Source organism: Syzygium oleosum, unplaced genomic scaffold, assembly GCF_021117445.2.
Source record: "Syzygium oleosum isolate NSW1041296 unplaced genomic scaffold, Sole_v2.1 Sole_v2.13, whole genome shotgun sequence".
NCBI lineage: Eukaryota > Viridiplantae > Streptophyta > Magnoliopsida > Myrtales > Myrtaceae > Syzygium > Syzygium oleosum.
This window is the reverse complement of record NW_026607497.1, coordinates 6,951,257-6,972,617: the sequence shown is the minus strand read 5'-3', so window position 1 is coordinate 6,972,617 and position 21,361 is coordinate 6,951,257. Positions and strand designations below refer to the sequence as shown.

Below are 21,361 nucleotides of genomic sequence, written 5' to 3'. Positions count from 1 at the left end.
GGACTTCGGATTCGAGGTTTTCCTTCCTCCTTCCGGTTTCGAATCTGATTTGTTTTTGGTTCTTCGAGAGCGTTTTGGGCGATTTTTGCGAGGGAGGGCGGGGGGCGATAATTGCGTTTGTCGAGATTCGGAGGACCGATCTGGGCCGTTGATTTGGAGAGAGATAGAGATGGTGGTGTGGTTCTGTTTCGGCTGGCAGAAGTACCCGGGGGAACATAACTGACAGCCTGTACTTTTTCCGTAACGGGGCCCCATTACGGCCCGGGTTGGGCGGTCACGGGCCGGATCGCAAGTCCATAGCGGTGCGGTGTCATTGACCCGATTATTATGCAGCTTCGTTATTTTGTGTGTGTGTGTCTTGTGTGTGTTTTGTTTTTGTGGCTAAAAGGTTTGAGTGCCAAAGGCCGAGCTACGCGACCCATGAGTGATCATCGGCAAAAAAACAAAAGAAGTTTTCGAAATCGAGTTAGTAGAACATTGGTGAACGAAGAAAGTGATTTTTTTTCGAGGTACGAGTTGAGTATTATGAAAGAGTGCGACAGTAATATATCTCTCCATCTATGCTACGCCGAGATCATTAGAACCTCTTCGAGGCCTGAGTAGGACATCCCAAATCCCCACTCCTCTTCTCTCTCCCCACGTAAAGAAGGGTTTCAAAGAAGCTTTTGAAGATAGAACGGGTGTCGCTAAAGATGGCTAAAGTGCCGGCGGCCTTCAGCACAAGACAAGCCCACGGCGAGCCAAGCTTGATAGAAAAAACGGGGTCGTGCCAGGCGCGGCCCCTTGCTCCTGGGCCACTGCCTAGGCCGACCTAGGCTCAAAACTATTTTTTATTAGACTCGCCCCAAAAGGGAAACGGTGCGCCGGTGCTCGGCTGAAGCTAGAAGGGAGCAACACCAACCACTCCGGATCTACGCCTCGACCCCCACTTTTGTCCAAAGATGTACTCCCTAGAGGATGTTTCTTTTGTTCATCATGGTATCAGTACTGTGTATTGACAGCAACTCTTCTATTGCCTCTACACCCGTTTTGTCGGAGATATAACGTTTTTTTGGCTCGAGAAGAATGAACTCCTAGTATATACCGATCAATTCATGGCAATCATACATGCACATATCCAAGAGCTTATTATTGTTGGGCAACGGGCAAATAACAAGTCTTAAATTGTCTCGTGTTTTCTTTTTAATTAATCTAGGGACATGGCCGCACGGGCGTAAGCCTATGAAACACCGGACAACCCTCGTAAGTTAGTTTTATTTACTCGCTACCCTTGAAAAGAGTAAATGTTGTTCAATGTTGCTGTCATATCAATCCGCAAACGCATCGATTGGTTGTGAAAAGGAACCATAGAAAAGGAATTCCTGGCTACATGGTACGACTTACAAACTGCCTATGTCCATGAGAAAACAGGAAACGGCCGTTTGTTTCACGCTCAAACATGAGGAATGCCCTTCTTATCATGCCGACGCACCTTCCTCTTTTATTATCCACCAATGAAATCACTACCTCACGCCAATAGTATTTATGGAGTCCATGAACACTCATTGATCAGTTCACCATCTCCTTTCCATTGCACGGAATAACCAAACTTTTACGGCTCGACTCGACTCGATTATTTCCTTTTGATGTATGCAACTGCCTCATCCGTATGTACTTCACTTGCAGGTTGATCGGTAACATCTAAGATTTGGAAATGCAAAAGTATAGATGCAAGCACTTACATCTTTTACATTTATTGATGACGATCCCATATAAGTTCCTACCGACCTTTTTAGTCGACTATTTTAGAGAACTTAGCTAAAATTGAAACTCAAATGAAAATATTGTATTAGCAAAAGGGACCTTGCCTCATAAGGCTAGACGGGCGGCATGGCAACCTCTCTTAGTTTCTCCCAACGGAATTATTGTCCAAAAAGTTCTAAACCTATAATAAGGTGACCAATGCGATCCTAAACGTTTTGAATTTCTCAATTTTGTTTTAAATCTTTTGATGATCTACCAATTTAGTTCCAAATTTTATGATAATTCTAGCTAATTTTGACTGAAAATCGCTGACGTAATAATCGTGCCATGTAGGACGTCTGACGTCCACATCAGCAATTTCTAGCCAAAATTTACCAGAAAGATTACATTGAATCGACCGCCGTACAAGAGGACTATAACTTTTCGGACAATTTTCCCTTTCTCCAACATAGTATAAACAAACATTAAAAAAAAAATGAAGGAAAATGGCTATGATTACACAGATAACACATAAACCGACCATAGAAAAACATGCTACAGTCCCCTTCGTTACGGTGGGAATTAGGCAAAGCAGGAAACGCCAAAATCTCTCCCATTCTAAGGAGACAAATGGCAAAATATCACGACGCACGAGCACTGCCGCCTGCCATCTGGTGGGTGTGAGCGCTCCTGTTTGGAGCCGGAACCATCTCCCGTCCAAAAATTCCAAAGAAGGGCCGCGATTACCGGCAGCGATGGGGGCGGATCCTTTCCCCTTTTCGGTCAAAAGAACCCTCTCTAGGCCGTGGGCAAGAACGACAAATCAAGCAAAACCCACTTGCCAAATCAAGCCAACGCCTCCCATTTTTTTCCAATTCCCACGTCATTATTATATCGCATGAAAGCCCACGTCAACGGCGGAATATCACATTCGCTTCATCGTTCAAGCATCCGAAATTCGTTCACCGGTGAACTCTCGGGCTCAGCTTTAAACGGAGGGCTAAAGTGCTGAGGGAGCCCACCGTAAGACTTAAGGAACGGGTCAAGCGCGAGCCCCTGGTTTGGCGACTTACGACGGAGTTTTGCGCTTTACCGCTCCTCGGAGTCTCTGTCTATTTAAACGGTCCGCAAGCCACTGCCCTAACGATAGTGATGACAGCATAATTCCAGCCGAGATCGACCTGGCTCATCAATGGCTATGGAGGATAGAAGCAGGACCAGAGTTCAGACGCTTTACGATGCTTGTAACGAAGTGTTCTCTTCTCATAAGGAGCAGCTCCCCACCTTCCAACAGATTCACTGGCTCAAAACTCTCGTGGGTACGTTCTGTTTTACTAGGTTGTTCGGTCTTCTTCTTCTTCTTCTTCTTCTTTTGGTTGTTAAGATATCGGTGTTTTTCTCCGTGCCACAGGATCGATGGAAGCAGTGGACGTCGGGATTGACGAGTTCGGCCCGGGATCTCCCCCGTCGAGCCCCAACCGGCCGAAGGAACTGATAAGTTCGCAGGAGGTGTCGAAGATAACGTACATACACGTGCATGAGTGCGATGATTTCTCTGTAAGTCCAAAAGTTTTTACGCACGTATGTTTGCACTTGACGAGTTGGACATGGGTTCTGGATTTGTTTATGAGTACAAGAACATGAATGCGACACATCTGATCGGGCGGCTGTTCTATCTGTAGATGGGCGTGTTTTGCTTCCCTGCCGGGGCGACGTTCCCGCTGCACGACCACCCGGGGATGACGGTTCTGAGCAAACTGCTCTACGGATCACTGTACGTGAAGGCTTATGATTGGGTTAAAGTAGAGGAATCGAACGCGAGAATGAGTACGGATCCTTCTATTTCTGTGTGTGCTGCTTTCGATTTGCATTAGAAATTCTGGAGATGCCCCCCAGCGATTAACTGGTTGAATTATGAGCATGATGGGTGGATTGATGGGTGGATGGTTTTGCTATGCAAAAGGGGTTGACTGAAGGAACCAAAAAAAGAAAAACTGGTTGAATTATGAGCATGATGGGTGGATTGATGGGTGGATGCTTTGCTATGCAAAAGGGGTTGACTGAAGGCACCAAAGAAGAAGGCATAGGCAAAAGTCATAATCCAGTCATCGCTAGCTTGAGATTGGATAAACAACTAGCTTGACCATCGAAAACCATTGACATCCTTCCCATTGAATTGACAAAAGTATATAGGTCGAATTTATTTTCTTAAGATCATGATGCATCATTTGCAAAACATATGTCGACGGCTCATCCTTTAATCGTGCTCTAAGGTCGGATAGGAGGACCAAAGGCAATATACATGGGTAACCAAAATATGCATAAGAAATGAGAATACATTTGCTGTGATCTTGATAGATGTTGTTGTAGGCTGCATGAGCAATACTAGCTCACGTATCAATGCTTGTTAATTATTAGATTTAGATGTGCGACTGTACGTTAATCGCAGCATTCGTCGTAATAAAAGGCTATAGGCAGATCTACCCGGCCTGACTAATGTTAGAGATACTAAAATGGAATCAAAGGAACATGCCATACTAGCTTTGGGGAGTATATTAAAAGGTCACTTAGCATCATGGTTACTCCTGATTTACCGATCGGTGAAGGATATGAAGCAATTTGAATGTTTATACCGTGTTGGTGATTGTAGTTGGATTAGCGGGGACGGTGATGGATGGAGTGATGAAGTCACCGTGCGAGACGTCGGTTCTCTTCCCAAGAAGCGGCGGCAACATCCATAGCTTCACCGCGTTGACGCCTTGTGCAATCCTGGACGTGTTGTCCCCTCCTTACTCCGAAGAGCTAGGAAGGCCTTCCACTTACTTCCTCGAGTACCCTATCCCTTCTCTTCCCGGTAAACGATCACTCCATACCCCATGCCTCTCTACAGTCTCTAATGTAAATAACATTACCTTGGAGATATATATTTTCCCATCTGCTTAGAGAGTGTCCCGTTACGCTGTGATCGATCAAAGGTGGCAAGCGAATGACAAAGGCTTGTGAATGTCTTTTGTGTTAGCAGGGTACGTGGTGCTCGAGGAAAGAGACTTGCCGGAAGATTTAGAAGTCGCCGGAGCGCCGTACCTTGGACCTCCGGTTGTCACAGTGGAGGACGATCTTAGTTGACTGCTTCAGTATATGTACATCACCATCTTAATGCAAATTTGGTGTGCCTCTCCATGTAGACACGTAAATACTAAATTCGTAGGGAACGAGCAGTTATATATACTACTAGTGTTAGCTTGCTACAGACTGTCGAGTTCACCGTGCTCTGGTTCATCCGCTGCTCTGTTTTTTTTTTGTGTGTGGCTTTTTTGGCTTTTTCCTTACCTAATTTTCAATCACAACCCATTGAGGGCACATGACTTTACCGCCTCCGCTCAATGTCTAGTCGGTCAAAAAAAAGAAAAAAATCACTACTTTTTTGTGATTCAGGGATACAAACCCAGAGATGAGACTACCTAAAAATGAAGCACCTTACAAGTCTCATGAACCGGCTAAATTCAAATGTTTGGTCTATGCATGTGACCTATTTTGCAACGCAATAGGTGGAATTGGAACATGTTACGTTCAATTCCTAATATGTAAAACCGCTAACACCAACCAAGTGCCCAAACTTGGGAGTGTTCTTGTTTGGGCTATTGTACATATTAGAAATATTTAGTATATTTCCTTTAATTCTCGTATCTATTAGAATTATGTAGGATATTTCATTTGATTTTCTGAATCTCTCAAGATTATGCATATATCTCTAACAATATATCAAAAGTGAGCAAAGAATGGTTCAAACTGTTAAATCAAACCAAACCAAACAGTTTCTTATAGTTCAGTTAGGTTCAAGACTACTTTTTTTTAAAATATTGGTTCAGTTTCAACTCTTTTGAAGCCATATCAAATCCCAAAACGTATTGTATAACCTATTAATTTTTAATTGTTTTTAACCATGAAGTAGCGTTTTTTTTTTTAAAAAAATTGAAGTAGGTTTCATTGAAATTATGAAGTGTCGTAAGTGCAGACTTCGGTTCTTTCTCGAAATTAATGCTCATTCTAAGCTAGTGCTTCTCAACTATGGTACGGTTTAGTTTGGTTTCACTTGTTTTTCAAGTCGTATTTATGCAGTTTGGTCTGGTTTGATATCTGAACCGCACGTTGCTCACTCCTAATAATACATTGTGAGAATCATAAACCCAAATAATCAGTACGGCTCGGTATGGGACTTAAAAGTCCTAGAGATATTAAGAATCCTTAAGTACGAAAGTGAGTGATCACGACATAGAGCAATTTACACAATCGATTACAATTTGGAAAGTTTCAATTTCCGATTTGAAAATCTCTCGAGCACGAAAGTAAGTTGTCCTGACATTGAGCAATTTACATGCCGAAACGTTGCAGGGTTTTTATGAGGGCTACGGTGAGAAGAATTACAAGTCCAAAGTGATGGGTGTAAGGCGTAGGTATCAGATTGAATAAGATATCTGAAGTACGAGTGTTGAACACGGGCAGGCTGGGCCATGTTTCTTAAGCAGAAAAGGAACCGCCCGTTCAGAGCAGCGAACCCCAAGATCATCGTTGATCTCGCAGAAGCCGAGATTCGATGGGTTCGAACGTCATGTCCTGTGGGCTACCTCCTTGGCAAGAGCCCGCCATGGTATTCGTCACCTCGATGTTTTTTTAGATGGTAATGTCGACACGAGTAATGTTTGATCGATACAAGGGCGGGCTTTCGGTGGACGAGATACGGTGGAGAGATCTAGGGAGGCGAGGAGGAGAGATGTAGAGAGGAAATTAAAAAAAATTATTTAAAAAGTCTTAAACTTATTATACGTCGATTAATTCAAAACTAAACTTTTTAATTATGAATTAGTCTTAAATTTTTTGACAATCCTTCCGGCCAATTTTTAATGGAAATTGCTGGCTGTCTCGTGTGACGGCACTGGCGTGGATAATTTTTGTATTTTCTAAAAAAGTTTTATGGATTTTTTTTCGCTTTCTTTTCATTTTGCCTGTGGTTGGTACTAGGCCAAGGCGAGCACCTGTGCACAAACGGCAGCCGGCGAGGGCTAGCCTCACCTGGTGAGGGTCTGCCTCGACCGATTTGGAGAGGGTGAGGGTTGCAATGCTCTTACTGGCCGCGGTTGAATATCGACCACTAACGAAAAGGAAAAGAAAAGAGAAAAATAAAAGAAAGGAAAAAGAGAAAAATTCAGAATTTTTTAAAAAAATCTCAAACTATGTCAACGTCGATCACACTGCTTAGGACAATTAGCGTCCACATTAGCGATTTTTTTTTATCAAAATTGGATAGAATGACTACAATTAGCAATCGTTAAAAGGTTTATGACTAAATTCACATAATTGAAAGATTATTTATGAATTGGCCACCGTATAATAAGTTTAAGACTTTTTGAACATCTATCCCAAGAGAAACAAGGTAGATACGAGGAGCTTGTATGATGGGTGCCTTTGCGGTGGCAACAAGGGGCTTATGGTTGTGAAAAATAAGAAAACCGATAAGGGAATTTTTGTGAAGGAAAGGAACATGATGATAATTCAAAAGAGTTGCACAATACTATTTAAATGGGACGTTAGTATTATAGGTCTAGGGTTCGACTCTCGTGCTCTATAAAAAAAGTAGATCAAAATTCCGAAAAGAGAAGGAAAAGTTAAAGATAGTACTTACAAAAGAATTATTGTATTTCTAAAAGCAGGGGATGCAAAGTGATTAGTTTTGTAGAAACTTATCTTCGTTTTCTATTTGTTCGCTTTTACCTATTATAGAGTTTTAAATCGACCAGTTTATTAGTCACGACAAAAATAACTAAATTGCCACAAACTAATGGTGTTCAACGCTGGTTTACTTTCGAGGATTTAATTGAACAAAGTTATTCTAGAAGCAAACGATAAATATACGTGCATTTATGTTGCCAAAAATCACCGATACTTTCCGTCAACTTAGTTTTATAAACAGTACAAAATAATTATTTTCAAGAAAAACATTTTTCAAAATGTTCATTTTCCAAAAAATAAGTGGACCCATAGGAGAGTTTTTTTGGAAAAATGACACATACGATCCTTGAACTTTAGTCCCCGGCCTTATAATTCATTCAATATTATTCTTAAACTTTAGCCCAATGTGCAATGTCATCCCTGGACTTTCAATTTGTTCAATATGGTCTCTGAACTTTTGATACATGTTCGATCTAGTCCATAAACTATATAAAAAACGTTCAATGTTGTCCCTAAACTTGAATTAATGGAAGGATGACATTAAACATTTTCACATAATCCTGGAACTAACTTGAACATGTACCAAAGGTTTGCAGACCACACTAAACAAATTAAAAATTCAGGAATTATATTACATATCGAGTTAAAGTTCATGGACCATATTGAACAAATTAAAAGTTTAGGGACTATATTACATATCGGGTTGAAGATCATGAACTATTTGTGTCATTATCTTTTTTTTTTTTTGGCAAGATAGAAATAGTACGAGTGTTTTTTTTGTTGGTCGAAAGAAATGGTATGAGTTTAATCGATAGGATGACCAAAATTATCCATTTCTTCAATAGGGTCGGATCGATATGGGCCGGGCCGGGTGATTTATTGGGCCCAAACCGACACAGACCACATCAGCCGGCCCTATAAATACCATGGCCAATGATGCCACCGAAAAACCCTAGTTTTGCAGAAGGCAGATTCAAGCTCCAGCAGGAAGGCAACCTCGGAGCCGCCTCTGCGCCATCGCCTCCTCTGAGCGAAAATGAAGGTTCGATCTCTTCTCTCCGGCCACCGCGCTCTGATCGTAGAAGTGCTCGGAAGTTTTTGCTCATTCGCTTTGCGATTTCTCTTTTGCTCGTGTGCTTTTTTTGCAGTTCAACATCGCCAACCCCACCACCGGCTGCCAGAAGAAGCTCGAGATCGACGATGACCAGAAATTGTTAGTCTTCTCTCTCTCTCTCTCTTTGCTCTTTCTCTGTGCTCGTTTGATTCGACCCAAGTCGTCCAAATGTGGGTTTGGTGTTTTGCGGGCCGCGCGTCGTGTGGTGCGCAGAATATGAGCTGGGGACTCTCCTTTTCGTGGTTGAGTTCAACTTGGATGGGTTTGGCAGTGAATAGACGTGTACGTGGTGTGATGTTCTGTGGTGGGTACTGTTTGTGCTCGTTGTTTTGCTTGTTAAGATGTTCTGATGTTGGTGTTGGTGAGTGTGTTCGGTGCATTGAGGTTTTTTCGACTGTCTCATGGTTTTCCCATGGTGATCATGAGTAGCCTATGGGATAATTGGGGTATGTCCGGTTTGTCCTTTTCGCAAAGCGGGTTTATCTTTAGATAGGGAAAAGGCTCCAATGTCTGGGTTGGGGGGGGGGGGGGGGGGTTGCTAAATGCTAAAGCTTGAGTAGAATTTCCGTTTGTTTCCTGCTTGATAAAGAAATTATCTTGTCTATGTATGTGCTCATAAAGAGTGTTGTTGGCTTCATTGGAGTTGAATGCCGTCTGCCTAAACTTTGTAGTTGATGCCCATGATTACGTAGTCCTTGGACACCGAAATCCATATCGTGTTTACAATTTATGCCGTGAATATGTTATGCATGTGGATTGCGCAATTGCTGTAGCCTCTCTGGTTGTCTAGTTCTGCCTAATTTATGTTTTTTTTTCCTCGAATACCAAATATTCTTTTCTGCTGACTGCTGGGTTCCACATCTTGTAGGCGAGCATTTTATGACAAAAGGCTTTCACAGGAAGTCGTTGGAGATGCACTTGGAGAGGTATTTTATGCTCAATGAGTTTTAGCATTTGTCATTGACAATGTGATTGTCCTTGTATGTTTGCCATATTTTCTGGTTGAGAGTTTACATTTTTCGTAACAGGAGTTCAAGGGTTATGTTTTCAAGATCATGGGAGGATGTGACAAGCAAGGGTTCCCAATGAAGCAGGGAGTCCTGACTCCTGGCCGTGTCCGCCTCTTGCTTCATAGGGGTGAGTGATTTGTAGCCTGAATTAAGGAATGAATTGTTTTTGGCTTACAATAGGCTAAATAAAGGACACCAAGAGAGGTGTTAATGTTGGCAGTATCTTTGTAGAGTCACTGTTACACTGTCAATTTTTACATATTTGATGGCACAAACTTTTATTTGCCTTCTTGAACTATAAAATGAGGCTCATTCATCAGGGACCCCTTGCTTCCGTGGATACGGAAGGAGGACTGGAGAGAGGAGGAGGAAGTCTGTGCGTGGGTGCATTGTCAGCCCTGACCTTTCTGTTCTGAATTTGGTTATTGTGAAGAAGGGAGAGAGTGAGCTCCCTGGTCTTACTGATACCGAGAAACCAAGGATGCGAGGTCCTAAAAGGGCTTCAAAGATTCGCAAGCTCTTCAACCTTTCAAAGGAAGATGATGTCCGGAAGTATGTCAACACTTACCGCAGAACATTTACGACAAAATCTGGTATGTTTCCATGACATCATGTTTTTTCTTTTTTAAAAGGGACTAAATTTGTCATCGACAGCTAGTGACTGTTCTTTACAAATTTACCTTCAATGTTGAATCCGGTTTTTTGGCTGCACAATCTCAGGCAAGAAGGTGAGCAAAGCTCCCAAGATTCAGAGGCTGGTCACTCCTTTGACTCTACAAAGGAAGCGGGCGAGGATTGCTGATAAGAAGAAGAGAATTGCTAAGGCCAAGTCTGAAGCTGCTGATTACCAGAAGCTCCTTGCCACCAGATTGAAGGAGCAGAGAGAACGTCGCAGTGAGAGTTTGGCCAAGAAGAGGTCCCGGCTTTCTGCTGCCTCTAAGCCATCAGTTGCAGCTTAGACTGTATTGGTTCTGCCTGGAGTTTTGATTATGACTGGAGTTTACTTTTAAGATTTTACATGCTTGAAGTTCAATTTTTGATGGTCGGTGTGGTCATCTTGTTTTACGACTCAGAAACTTTGAAGTTTACTTCATCATGCTGTTGCTTTGTCCGGTAGAATGTCATGAGTTTCTCCCTATTTACTGATCTACATTTTATATTAGACGGATGATTTGTCATCACCCCATCATGGAGACACCACTTGCTATTTCTTAATCTGTACCGACTCTTGTGATTTGGTATTGCTCGCAGAGATCTGTGAGAAAGCCAGGGGTGAGAAAAAACTTGTATCTGCTTATTTTGATTGGATGTCTTTCCCCGTAGGCCAAAACCTTGGCCTAATATAACGTTCGTCGATATTGTTAATGAGATGGGAAATGGGCACACAACTAATCCAGTAGAAAGGAGTTTATAAATGTATAAACGTATAAGTACGAAATAAAAGTATTCCCCCGACCCGTAAACAAAATCATCCTTTGTCAATCGTATGGTGCAATTGGCAGGAATATGAAAATCGTATCGTACAATAGTCCTGGCCAATCATGGTCGGTATGCCTAATGGAGCTGTGAATCTTTACAAATAAATCAATAATTAATCTTTGACGGAATCGTCTTGGTGTGGCAGGCAATTTCTGAAACTGGAAATTCAGGCTGATGCGTTGTGACTGCAGATAAGATCAGGGGAAGCCCTTGTACTCGTTCAATTCTCCCCACACCGTCTGTTCGACTTCTTCCCAAGATTCTGCACGTCTGAGGTCCTTCCAGATGCTGAAAATAGCTGCCAGAACGTTCTCTTCATGCAAGATGCAATAGCACCTGCACATGCATCATTTGATATATGATGAAAGACATAGAATTTAGGTCAAATGATAATTAGAAATAAGCCCAGAATGTAAAAAGGTTAGGAACAGGGAAAATTGGCTATGAATATCCCATCGCTAAGGGATGCGGCCGCTGCCAGCCCCTGGGGTCAGCCAGTGCAATTATAGGCACCAAACTCTTAAGAGCTTGGTTACAGCACAATCAATGCATTCTTCCAATTTAATATTCGAAAGGGCGGGACGTGGCAAGGCTCGTACAAAGAGGCAAAATAAGATGTCCATAACTGTTCAATCTAGTGAAATTTAGCTTGTCAATATCTTAGGACTTGCGTCATATGACTCCACTTGTCAAGATGTACCTTTCTCATCTCCAAGAATCAAGGTAAAATTAGGGGAGCTGTGAGCGTCAATTCATACAACACAAACATATTTTTACCATCTCCATCCCCATGATAAGCACATGCTGATGAAGAAAGCTTCAGCACAAAGCAGTGACTAAAAGCTACTGTGCGATAAAAATTATCTGCAAGAAAGTTGCTTCTATAGGACCCTTGATATTGAAGCAATACAAGAATTATCCCCCAAGAGGCACACTGCAACAAGCCTCAAGAGAAACCTTGTTTGCAAAGATTAAATTCGTCACAAAGAATCTACAGATCAGACACCCAATTTTACACATTCTAAATTTACAAGCGGGGATTCTAACCAACCAAAAAAAAATTTACAAGCGGGGATTGATGAGTGTTAATGCGATTGATAAGAGAAATGGAAATGAAGTAACAACTGAGGATGAAGTACCCAACTTGACATAGTCCGATGAAGATAGAAACGTTAAAGAACCAATCAATGTAGTCAGGGTTGACTGAAAACCCTAGGTCGGAGGTGACGTGATTGACAATGAAAACTCAAATGGACAGTGCTAACACTAGTTCTTTTACCTATTCTGTGTGGGGTGGCAAAAGGAAAGCGGGAATTAGGGCTTTGATTTGCTCTCTCGCGGTGGCTCTAAAGTCAGGATAAGATTTTAGGATTACAATAGAGGGAAAGAGAAGCAGTAGGCTTTCAACGCATTATTACTCACTTCAAAATTATGCATGAGCTCTTAAAGACGCTCTTGATACATAAATCCCTACCTACCTCATTTAAATACCAAACAATTACCTACTAACCATGAGTATCTCATACTGCTATATTTTCTCCAACAATGAGCATCAATTTTATCCATTCGCTCGCACCTTTCATTTTAGCCAAGGTCCAAGTCAGGTGCAACCTTGCACAAAGATGCTTTCTTGGGAATGTCTATTTGTTATCGAGTATCCCTCAAACACGGCGTGCGCATGCACATGTGCCTTTTTCATGAAAATTAGTTGCATAAAACAAATCGAGATTATAAAATTATGTAAAACAAACATGGAAGGAAAACTATGACTCACATGGCACGGTACGACAGCCGCTGGTATTTGATATCTCGCAAAGATTGATGCTGTAGTTGGCCTCCCGGCAAGGGGATCTTGTAATTCTGCAAAAGCTGTTTTAACAGATAGGAATCACCTCGAAAGACATCCAGATGTATAGGAATCAGATCATAAAGGGGGTCCCCTGCAAAGAGATAAAAGATCGTTCAGTACCAGCAAGAATGTCCTGAGACTTGCTAGACTCCTTTTCTCCATCACACAGATTCAAAGGCATTTAGGTTTTCAGTCATCCTCACTTGCATGACTAAACCTCAGAAATCAATTCTCATAGTTCACGGACATGGCTGTCCAAGTACATTCAATTTATTTAGCCTGCTATGCACATTTATGAGTTTGCATCAACCTTGCATGGCTGTACTATGGACCTTAGCTCTGTGAATTTGAAGACTAACTCGCTAATTAACAATCAAGCAAAAGCATAAATGCAAACATGAAAAGAACTAACCTACGGAGAGATCACTAAAATCAAGAATGTGACTTGGCCGCCATGACTGTCCCAGCTCACTGCCATCATTTCCATTATCCATACAGCCAACTCTAGGCGAAATTCGATTATTGTAACAATCAATAGAACGGGGTTCCATGTGAATATTGTCATCCATAATGTCAGAGTGTATCCAGGAAGGTTGACAGCCTTCCTTGGGGTAATCCTGAAAAAGATATACAGTGCACATTCAGAAACAAAGGATATGAAGTGCTCATAAAAAAATCAACTCACACCCGCCATGTAATACAACAACAGCCCAAGTTGCTAATGAAATATCTATGCCTCTCATGTCGAATGCGAGCAATCAACTGCACTATTTCCGGAAAAGAAGAAAACTGCCATTAGGTCCATAAACCCATTTTCTCATCTAATGTCTAGTCCAGATTCAAATTCAAGAAGCATAGCAGATAGATGCTGATTCCCTAGAAAGTTCTTTTTTTTGGGGTGCATCACATAAGTTTTCATGGGATTTCATGATACAAAAACAGATGACCACAAAAACAGGTACATGCTGTCAAATTATAGTATCTAGAGAAAGAAATTAAGTATTAATCCATAAGCTGCATGAGAAGAGGGTCCTCGAGTCACCTTATACGAGGAAAGCAACTTCGTTAGGTCATCTGGGATATACTCATCAGCTTTCTCTATCAGCGCGCTAGGAATTGGATCTCCCCTACAAGACAGTAGAAGTGTTAAAGGTCTCACATTAAACTCAAATGTGACACTGGATTCTACTAATACTCTTCAACTTTCTCTATCAGATGACAATAGTCCTCATTTCCTTTCCCATTTTAAAAAAAGGCCACACTGGAATTGCCAGCAACATAATAATCAAACAGCCATAAATAACAGCAATAATCAAACAGCAATCCGAGGGATCATGTAATTTCTAGTTAGCTTAGCAAAAGAAATGTGCACTCTCAGCACAAGTCAAATGACACCTTCAAGATTGAGGGTGTCTGCTATCACAAATAGGGTCTAACATCTAGTCCATGGAAAATAACATTCATTTGTCATCATTTTTCAAAGAACACACAAAGGTCTTGCAGATTTTTTTTTTTGTTCAGAAAGGTCTTGCAGATTCAAAGGGATAACATTTCCCTAATAGATGGAGAAGAAAACTTTTTCTATTGCAAATTGGATGAGTTTGCACATTTTAGTAATGCATTATTTGCTGCAGCAAATGAAATTCCATCAAGTCCTTTGTATCAGTTGGACTTACCATCTAGTTAACCGGCTTGCTAAAGTCATCTTTTTCCTGCTTAAAGTCCCAAGGAAGATATTCCATTCTGCAGTAACTTTTGAACTAGAAAGATGAGTTTCCACCTGATGATTTGTAACCTGTGATTCCACTGTTTGTCCAATATCTGAGAAACTTTGAGAAACAAACGATGGACAGGGCAACATATGTAGGTTACGCAGCTGTTCTCCAAGAAAGGCTGCTAGATCTAGTGTGTCCTGAATTGATAGTGTATCTCTTCTGCATTTCAAATGTACAGGAATCTTTGTCAATACATAACATCCATCTGTGCTAGCATACATGAACTTTAAGTCGGCATTGCACTTCATAGACAAGACCACTTACAGCTGAGCATATATCTTCCCTTTGCATCTTTTAGTTATGATGAATGGCCATATTCTGGAACAGCTAGCTGAACAGATTGATTCGCTCATAGACATTCCAGCTTTCGTATATTCGTATCTCTTCTTGCTCCAAACACCAAAAGGAAAGCCATGCACTGAGCACTTTGGTGGGATCAGATTATAGTTTGAAATGATATCAGGCACCTTTTGACCATCCCATGGCAGAACAGTAAGTGATTCATCATCTTCCAAGTAAAGAAGGCCACTAGCCAAAACATCTGGAATGTTATTTCTCAGTGGAGAGCTGACTTGATCCACTAAGTTATAGAATTCAAGCTGCAAATAAGAGAGATAAAAATTAAAAAAAATATGAAAACGTAAAATTCAGGAATGAATTAATAAGATTATACCTCTGTGCCTAAACTATACATTGCATTCTCCAGGCCCTCTTCAGCAAATATCTTCACTACATGGTCCCCAATGAGGTAAACCTGCAAAAGTGAATATGAAATTCATAGCCAGTAGAGAATTATCTGAGCTTCTCATTCCCTTGCTGAAACTTCTATTATATAATTACATGCAATATTTAATTCGTCTTAACGTGCACTCAAAAGTCAAATATCTATCTTCTAGGTAAGAAGAAAGTAAACAGTCTTGAAATGAAGCTGAGCGAGGGATTATAAGATCAATGCCAGCCATGAACTCTGCATATACGCCTTAAGAATAGTCAACAAACAGCGAGCTTAGCAGAATGGAAGCAATCCTCCAGCAATAAAATTCTCAACTGCTTTTTGTTTAAAAAATCATGGAAATCATGTATTCAAATTCAATGAGGTTCTAGTAGACTGCCTCAACAAATGAGCAGCCTAAGATCCTGCTACCAGCGATTCTTTCTCAGAGCAATTGACCCCAAGTCTCATGGTTCCCCAGCAACATTTATAGGATTAGCAAAATAAAAGAAATTGACTATTAATATCCATGCAATAAAGAATAAAATTTTTGTATAGGGTGCTGTCATATAAGAGAACTCATCCACCAATCCTGCCTCAGAGGTTAAAGGTTGGATTATAACTGTATTACTTGTTGTTTTCATGAATAAGTAACCGAGTTCCTAAAGATTCCTCCCAAATTGATCGTGCATGACAATCACGAGAATATACATAAACACAAGACAACAGAGATCGCAAAGAACTAATGCTTCCTGTAGACTGAGACGTACCGGATTGCTACCTGTGCCAACAGGAAGCCTCTCACTGTCCATTGGATAAGGCAATTTGTAAAAAGCACAAATTTCTGCTAAGCATTTCAACCACTTCTCTGTGTTCAGTGCAAGACATGCCCCCTAAAAATGTTAAAAAATTAATTAGAACATATGAAATGAAGAAAGAACAGGCAACACGACATGATGACACCATCAGCATCCAGAGCATGAGAAAGTAAAACACTGGCAAATCATGGAACTTGAAGAATCTTGTGACCAATGTGCGTTTCTTAAAATTGTTTTACTTCTTCTATTATGTCGACAACAGGAGTTCACTTTTTGTTGAATCTTCCTGTAGAAAACACTGGCCATATGGTTAAGGATCACGTGTATGAGTAGAAGCGCACAGCACATATTCAATTTCCCACACTACCCAGCGCAAACAATTCTCCATTTGGGCCATCTACCTGGGCTTGGCTTTTGGCTCGTGCTCTTACCTGGTTCAAGAGGTTAGCGGTGTATTTTAAGGCCAAGGTATACCTATGTAAGAGGGTCTCCTCGCCATGAAAAAGAAAGAAGAAAGAAAGAAGACACTAGTCTCCGAAACTGTCAAAGATAAATGAGTAATCTCAAAAGACTAACCTTCCATAATAGTTCTCTCATCTCCGGTTTTCCAACCCAAAGCTTGAATAACCATTCTCTCATTTCCCGTTGTCCTATGCAGTTCCCTGAACTCCAAGGAGATGTGTAGTGGTCTCTATCTTTATCCAAAAACATAGCCAAGAAATCTATATCATAGGAGAAATCTTGCTTCCACAAATCATAACTTTTGGATGCGCCATTTGCAGCTCCGCCATTGCTCATCTGGTCTCCGTGTTGGGTTCTTAACCTCTTTTCTTTTCTGGTTGAATCTGAGTGATTCAAGGTATCAAATTGACGAAGATCAACCATTTCTGCTTCGCCAGACATGCCTCCATCCACAGCTAGCAACCCAGCTCGCGATACTCCTTTATGACAATAACCAGGAGCCATATCCAAGCATACAAACTCAAAATTTTTTGAATTCACAAAATTTTGCGTTACTGCAACTGTTGTCTCCAAATTCAGGATGCAATGCCACCAGCCACTAGGAACAAATATTGTCTCTCCAGGAAGTTGGGTACATTCTATTGGTTTATCTTCATCGGCAAGAAGTGGATAAAAATCCAGCCACCACTACACAGACACAGACGATATGAGTAAAGAAAACACATCAAAGTGCATATAGAAGACATAAACGGCGAGGAACTACCAGGTTCAACACTAATTACCTGCAATGATGATGGACCCTGAACATTGACATCGCCATCGTCTTCATTCACATGTACTGTAACACCCAAAGGCACTTTTCCTGGAGGATATAATGCCCACCTGCTTCAACATCGATTTCATAAATTTCCTGGTGAAGACTATTCTTTCTGATTGAGGCTCCATAATAAGACAAAAACAGAGAACTTAATTCTTCAACATCTGTTCCAGTTAATTTGAAGTACAAAACAGGAATAATCGAAATGTGGAAGGCTCAAAATTAAGGAATATCTTTGTTCAGCACATAAATTAATGAAGAAGCTGATGCTGTCCACATTATCGATGGAAGTTTCAAGATAACTGCCAAAACCATATGAGTAACACTCATTCCTTTTGCTTGATCCCAGTCAAAGGTGAAGCTCAGTTATTCGTGGGTTATATGACCGCCTAATTGAATAAAATTTCATAAAATCGTAACAATATTGTGCGATCATCTTTAGATGCATGCAATGTGCTTTCTGAGCATGACAATATAAGTGCCCTCACACTTCTGGATAATGTTAGTAGATACAACTTTTCACTAAATTAGATTCGCTACTTTTAAGACTAGATTTCCTACATCACAGTGATGAAGATGCCATCAGATAAAAGTACCGGAGAAATTCCTGCTTTTCATATAACTTCAGGAACAATTTATGTATAATTTAAACATCTGATAGAGGTACTATTATTGCATGAAGTTTAAAAGATACTTGTAGGAATGTAAATTCTCGAAACATAATTTCTACCAACAGGATTGTAGCAACGAGAGTAAGCACAATGTACCTTTTTCTACCACAAAGAAGAGTATTCCAGGCACTGGTAAGAGCCGGATCAACATGCCATGAGGCACCAGACCTCTCTGGACCAATAATGAGCCATCGATAGGGAGGCCGCTGCTCGAAATCCAAAACATCGAAAAAGTCTTCTTGAAAGAGGTGAGGCACACGGTAATCCTTCAATAAGCCAGGAGCAGCTTCTCCAAACTGAGGAATTTACAGCAAATTTACTTTCACGGAGAAAAAGTGGGAGGTAAAGAAAAAACGACCACATTCTTTTCCAGAAAAAAGGGCATAGAGGAGGAGGAGGAGGAGGAGGAGGAGGAGGAGAGGCACATTATCATCAAATATATATAGGGGATCCTCATCATGCTGGACTTTTGTGTATGAAACATAATCCTTAAGTTTCATCAGGATCTTCCTTGAACTTCGCTGAGATATTCTGAATGGTGTGTCTCCATATTTGCATAACAGCTGGTCAATGGTCCATGAAGTTTTTGCTGGCCATGTATCAGCAAGTCCAGTGAGCAGAACCTGATAAAAGATTTAGAAGTATTTACATCCAGAAAGTACAAAATATGCATTTGGAAATACAAAAGCACATGTGCATGCACTAGAAAAAGAATGAAGGGGGAGGGAGGGAAAGGGGTAAGGGAGTTTATAAAAAGAGAAAAAAGAAAAGAAAAGAAGAACCAAACCTTATGAAAACAATTCCTTCAGTTTATCAATTTATCGTGTTTTCTTGTATGCATTTGTGTTTTCAGTTTATAGGCTTTGGTTTGTGGGTTCGAAAACCTATAAAAACAAATAATTTCTCCTAAAAATAGTAATTAGAGTTTAGCCTAGTCAAGTGAGCCCATCGTATCTGAATGTCTATCAGATTTTCATTTCTTAATCGGGCATTCAAAAGGAATCTTCAATCTTGAAAAAAGCCTATTAAAGAGTTCAGTTTCTGTTTCAAATCTAACATAGCCAAACCCTGCACTGCTTCCGTGAAACAAAAATAAATCTGGAAGTTGCACAAAACACATTTTGTAGTAGTAAATATATCCATGTTAAGAAGTTTGTCTCCAAGTAGAAATTACAGATCTAATTAATGATGCAGACCACTGACGATAATAAGGCAAAAGAAGATAATTTATCATTTCATTGAGCAAAACCATACTGTTATTACTATCATATATCTAAAAGTGTCTACCAATCAGTACCACTGTCCCACATCAATCATCACAAGATAATTGTTCTTCATAACCACAATAACTAAAGATGTGCCTCTCTGTCTCTCTTTCCTGCCTTTCTAAAATCTGTAGAAAGAAATTTTGGCAACGATGGTCATTACGACACCAATCATTTGAAACTTTACCGGTTTTTTTCCATCATACTCATGGCGAAATTCTTCTAGAGATATGTCATTCTTTCTTTCCACATTTCCGCTATCCATGGAAAACCCGTTCAATGTGGTGTGGCACCTATACAATCTTCGATACAAGAACAATGAATTGAATCCTGTACACAGTAGTAACAGAAAGTTTTAAGATGACACTATGTTAACACATCTTCACAAGTGATCTGAAAGAAATTGACCGCTCTAAAGAATGAAGTGATGACACAAAAAAGAATGTGGTACCATCAAAATGCAATCTTTTCCTGCAAGTTTCAATGCACTCGGTTGGAAGGTTCTCTCTGCATAGAGAAACAGTAAGGAACAAGATCAGCTTATACCAATTGTAAGCAAGAAAAAGAAAAAAAGAAAAAAAAGTTGATGACAACTACATAAATGTCAACTGATCATAAACCACCAATGAAAGAAAAACTACGGAAGTAGATGGAAAATGAGTCCCGAGACATACAAATAGAGCGTGGTTTCCTTCCAGGATCCTCTGTATTGAAGAAGCTTATCTGATCTCTTCGAATTCAAGCAAAGACTCATCCACAGCGGTTCCTCATTGCACAGGATGTACATCGCACTACAGTATCACAAATCCAACCAATCAGATAGCATATAAAATCTGCAGCAGCAAACTAAACTCCAGGACTTATGAGTCCTACCCACAGTAGTAGTTTATTTCGATGACAAGTTAAGGCCATAAGAAAAATTTCAAACTAGACAAGCTTATACTACGCTCGGTATACAGGAGCAGGACGTGCAAACGACCAAGCGAATGGAGTTCTGAATAGAAATGCTACAACAACCTAATGCTTCAATTCCATGACTTGTCGCATCTTCACGAGTTACCAAAATCACAAAATACTAAGCAGCGATACTCTATATCCATACTAAAGGCAGCACGCAGAACCAAAATAATCGATCTCCACAAACGCAACCGAACTACTCCATCGCTAACCGCAACATCAATCGGCACACAAAATGAGCTTCCGCTGGTTCGCTACTCGCGAACCGCAAGTTCAATTCGCAACCTAAACGTGCAGCACCGACGCAAAACGCGTTCGAACGCCGACAATCGAGAGGGAACCGACCAGAGAGAGGGAGAGAGATTCGTGAACCTGCTGACGCAAGAGAGGCGAGCCACATCGCTAGGGGAGAGATAATCGAGGATGGAACAGATGACTTCGTCGGGGAGGACGCAGAGGTCGCCGAGGGCGCCGGGCCTCCGATCTCCGAACCCGAAAGGCGGCGCTTGAGGAGGATTCTCCATTGACGAGGCGAGGGAGGGAGAGAGAGAGAGAGAGAGACGACGACGACGACGACGACGAAGGAAGGGGGTCGATTCAGCGTCGGCTTTCGCGATATATATACGTTTGGCTATCCGCCATTTTTTCCGCGAAAACCCAACCGCGTGAGGTTGGCGCATTTGCCGCGTGCGCTGAAGTTTCACGCCACCTGCAGCGATCGTGGGGGCTTCCCGGATCGGGATGCTCCGCCTTGGATTGGACCCGTGCTGGGCCCAGGCCTGTTTGGGTCCGGGCCTTCCAATTTTGGGCCTGGATCTTTTTGTCCTGGGCTTCCCAGCGGGCCTAAACATTCCGGTCAAGCCCATCCTTTTTATGAGCGGGCAAACAAATTGAGTCAAGTCGGTAGAAGATTTATAAAATATAACAGTATCTAAACAAATTGATCTTGCCAAATGGGTGGGTATAGAGGAATGCAATTTTGT

At 41.1% G+C, this 21,361-nt stretch overlaps 3 protein-coding genes across 5 annotated transcripts; 2 read left to right on the top strand and 1 right to left on the bottom strand.

Annotated features, from left to right (window-relative positions):
* The first annotated feature begins 2,678 nt into the window (after positions 1 to 2,678).
* Positions 2,679 to 4,972, top strand: LOC115675956 (plant cysteine oxidase 1-like). Of its 2 annotated transcripts, XM_056317395.1 has the most exons (6): positions 2,679 to 2,781; positions 2,882 to 3,041; positions 3,134 to 3,279; positions 3,405 to 3,549; positions 4,373 to 4,576; positions 4,742 to 4,972. In XM_056317395.1, the coding sequence occupies exons 2-6, from the start codon at positions 2,915 to 2,917 to the stop codon at positions 4,846 to 4,848; spliced, it is 729 nt and encodes a 242-aa protein (XP_056173370.1). In that variant the 5' UTR covers positions 2,679 to 2,781; positions 2,882 to 2,914; the 3' UTR covers positions 4,849 to 4,972. The 2 variants fall into 2 exon arrangements, with proteins under 2 accessions (XP_056173370.1, XP_030454645.2); XM_030598785.2 differs by having other exon boundaries at positions 2,723 to 3,041; positions 4,745 to 4,972.
* A 3,376-nt stretch (positions 4,973 to 8,348) lies between these two features.
* On the top strand, positions 8,349 to 10,794 carry LOC115675867 (40S ribosomal protein S6-2). Its single transcript, XM_030598650.2, has 6 exons — positions 8,349 to 8,491; positions 8,598 to 8,662; positions 9,432 to 9,489; positions 9,592 to 9,700; positions 9,894 to 10,166; positions 10,294 to 10,794. Exons 1-6 carry the CDS (start codon positions 8,486 to 8,488, stop codon positions 10,530 to 10,532), a joined length of 750 nt encoding a protein of 249 aa, XP_030454510.1. The 5' UTR covers positions 8,349 to 8,485; the 3' UTR covers positions 10,533 to 10,794.
* A 161-nt stretch (positions 10,795 to 10,955) lies between these two features.
* LOC115675865 (lysine-specific demethylase JMJ21) lies at positions 10,956 to 21,073 on the bottom strand. Of its 2 annotated transcripts, XM_056317259.1 has the most exons (17): positions 20,751 to 21,073; positions 20,096 to 20,212; positions 19,873 to 19,928; positions 19,609 to 19,751; positions 18,582 to 18,779; positions 18,253 to 18,452; positions 17,451 to 17,550; positions 16,968 to 17,355; positions 16,783 to 16,868; positions 16,159 to 16,281; positions 15,350 to 15,430; positions 14,941 to 15,275; positions 14,578 to 14,835; positions 13,944 to 14,028; positions 13,314 to 13,518; positions 12,827 to 12,992; positions 10,956 to 11,388 (listed from the first exon to the last, which is right to left on the bottom strand). In XM_056317259.1, the coding sequence occupies exons 1-17, from the start codon at positions 21,056 to 21,058 to the stop codon at positions 11,250 to 11,252; spliced, it is 2,988 nt and encodes a 995-aa protein (XP_056173234.1). In that variant the 5' UTR covers positions 21,059 to 21,073; the 3' UTR covers positions 10,956 to 11,249. The 2 variants fall into 2 exon arrangements, with proteins under 2 accessions (XP_056173234.1, XP_056173233.1); XM_056317258.1 differs by having other exon boundaries at positions 16,783 to 17,355.
* Positions 21,074 to 21,361: the final 288 nt, after the last annotated feature.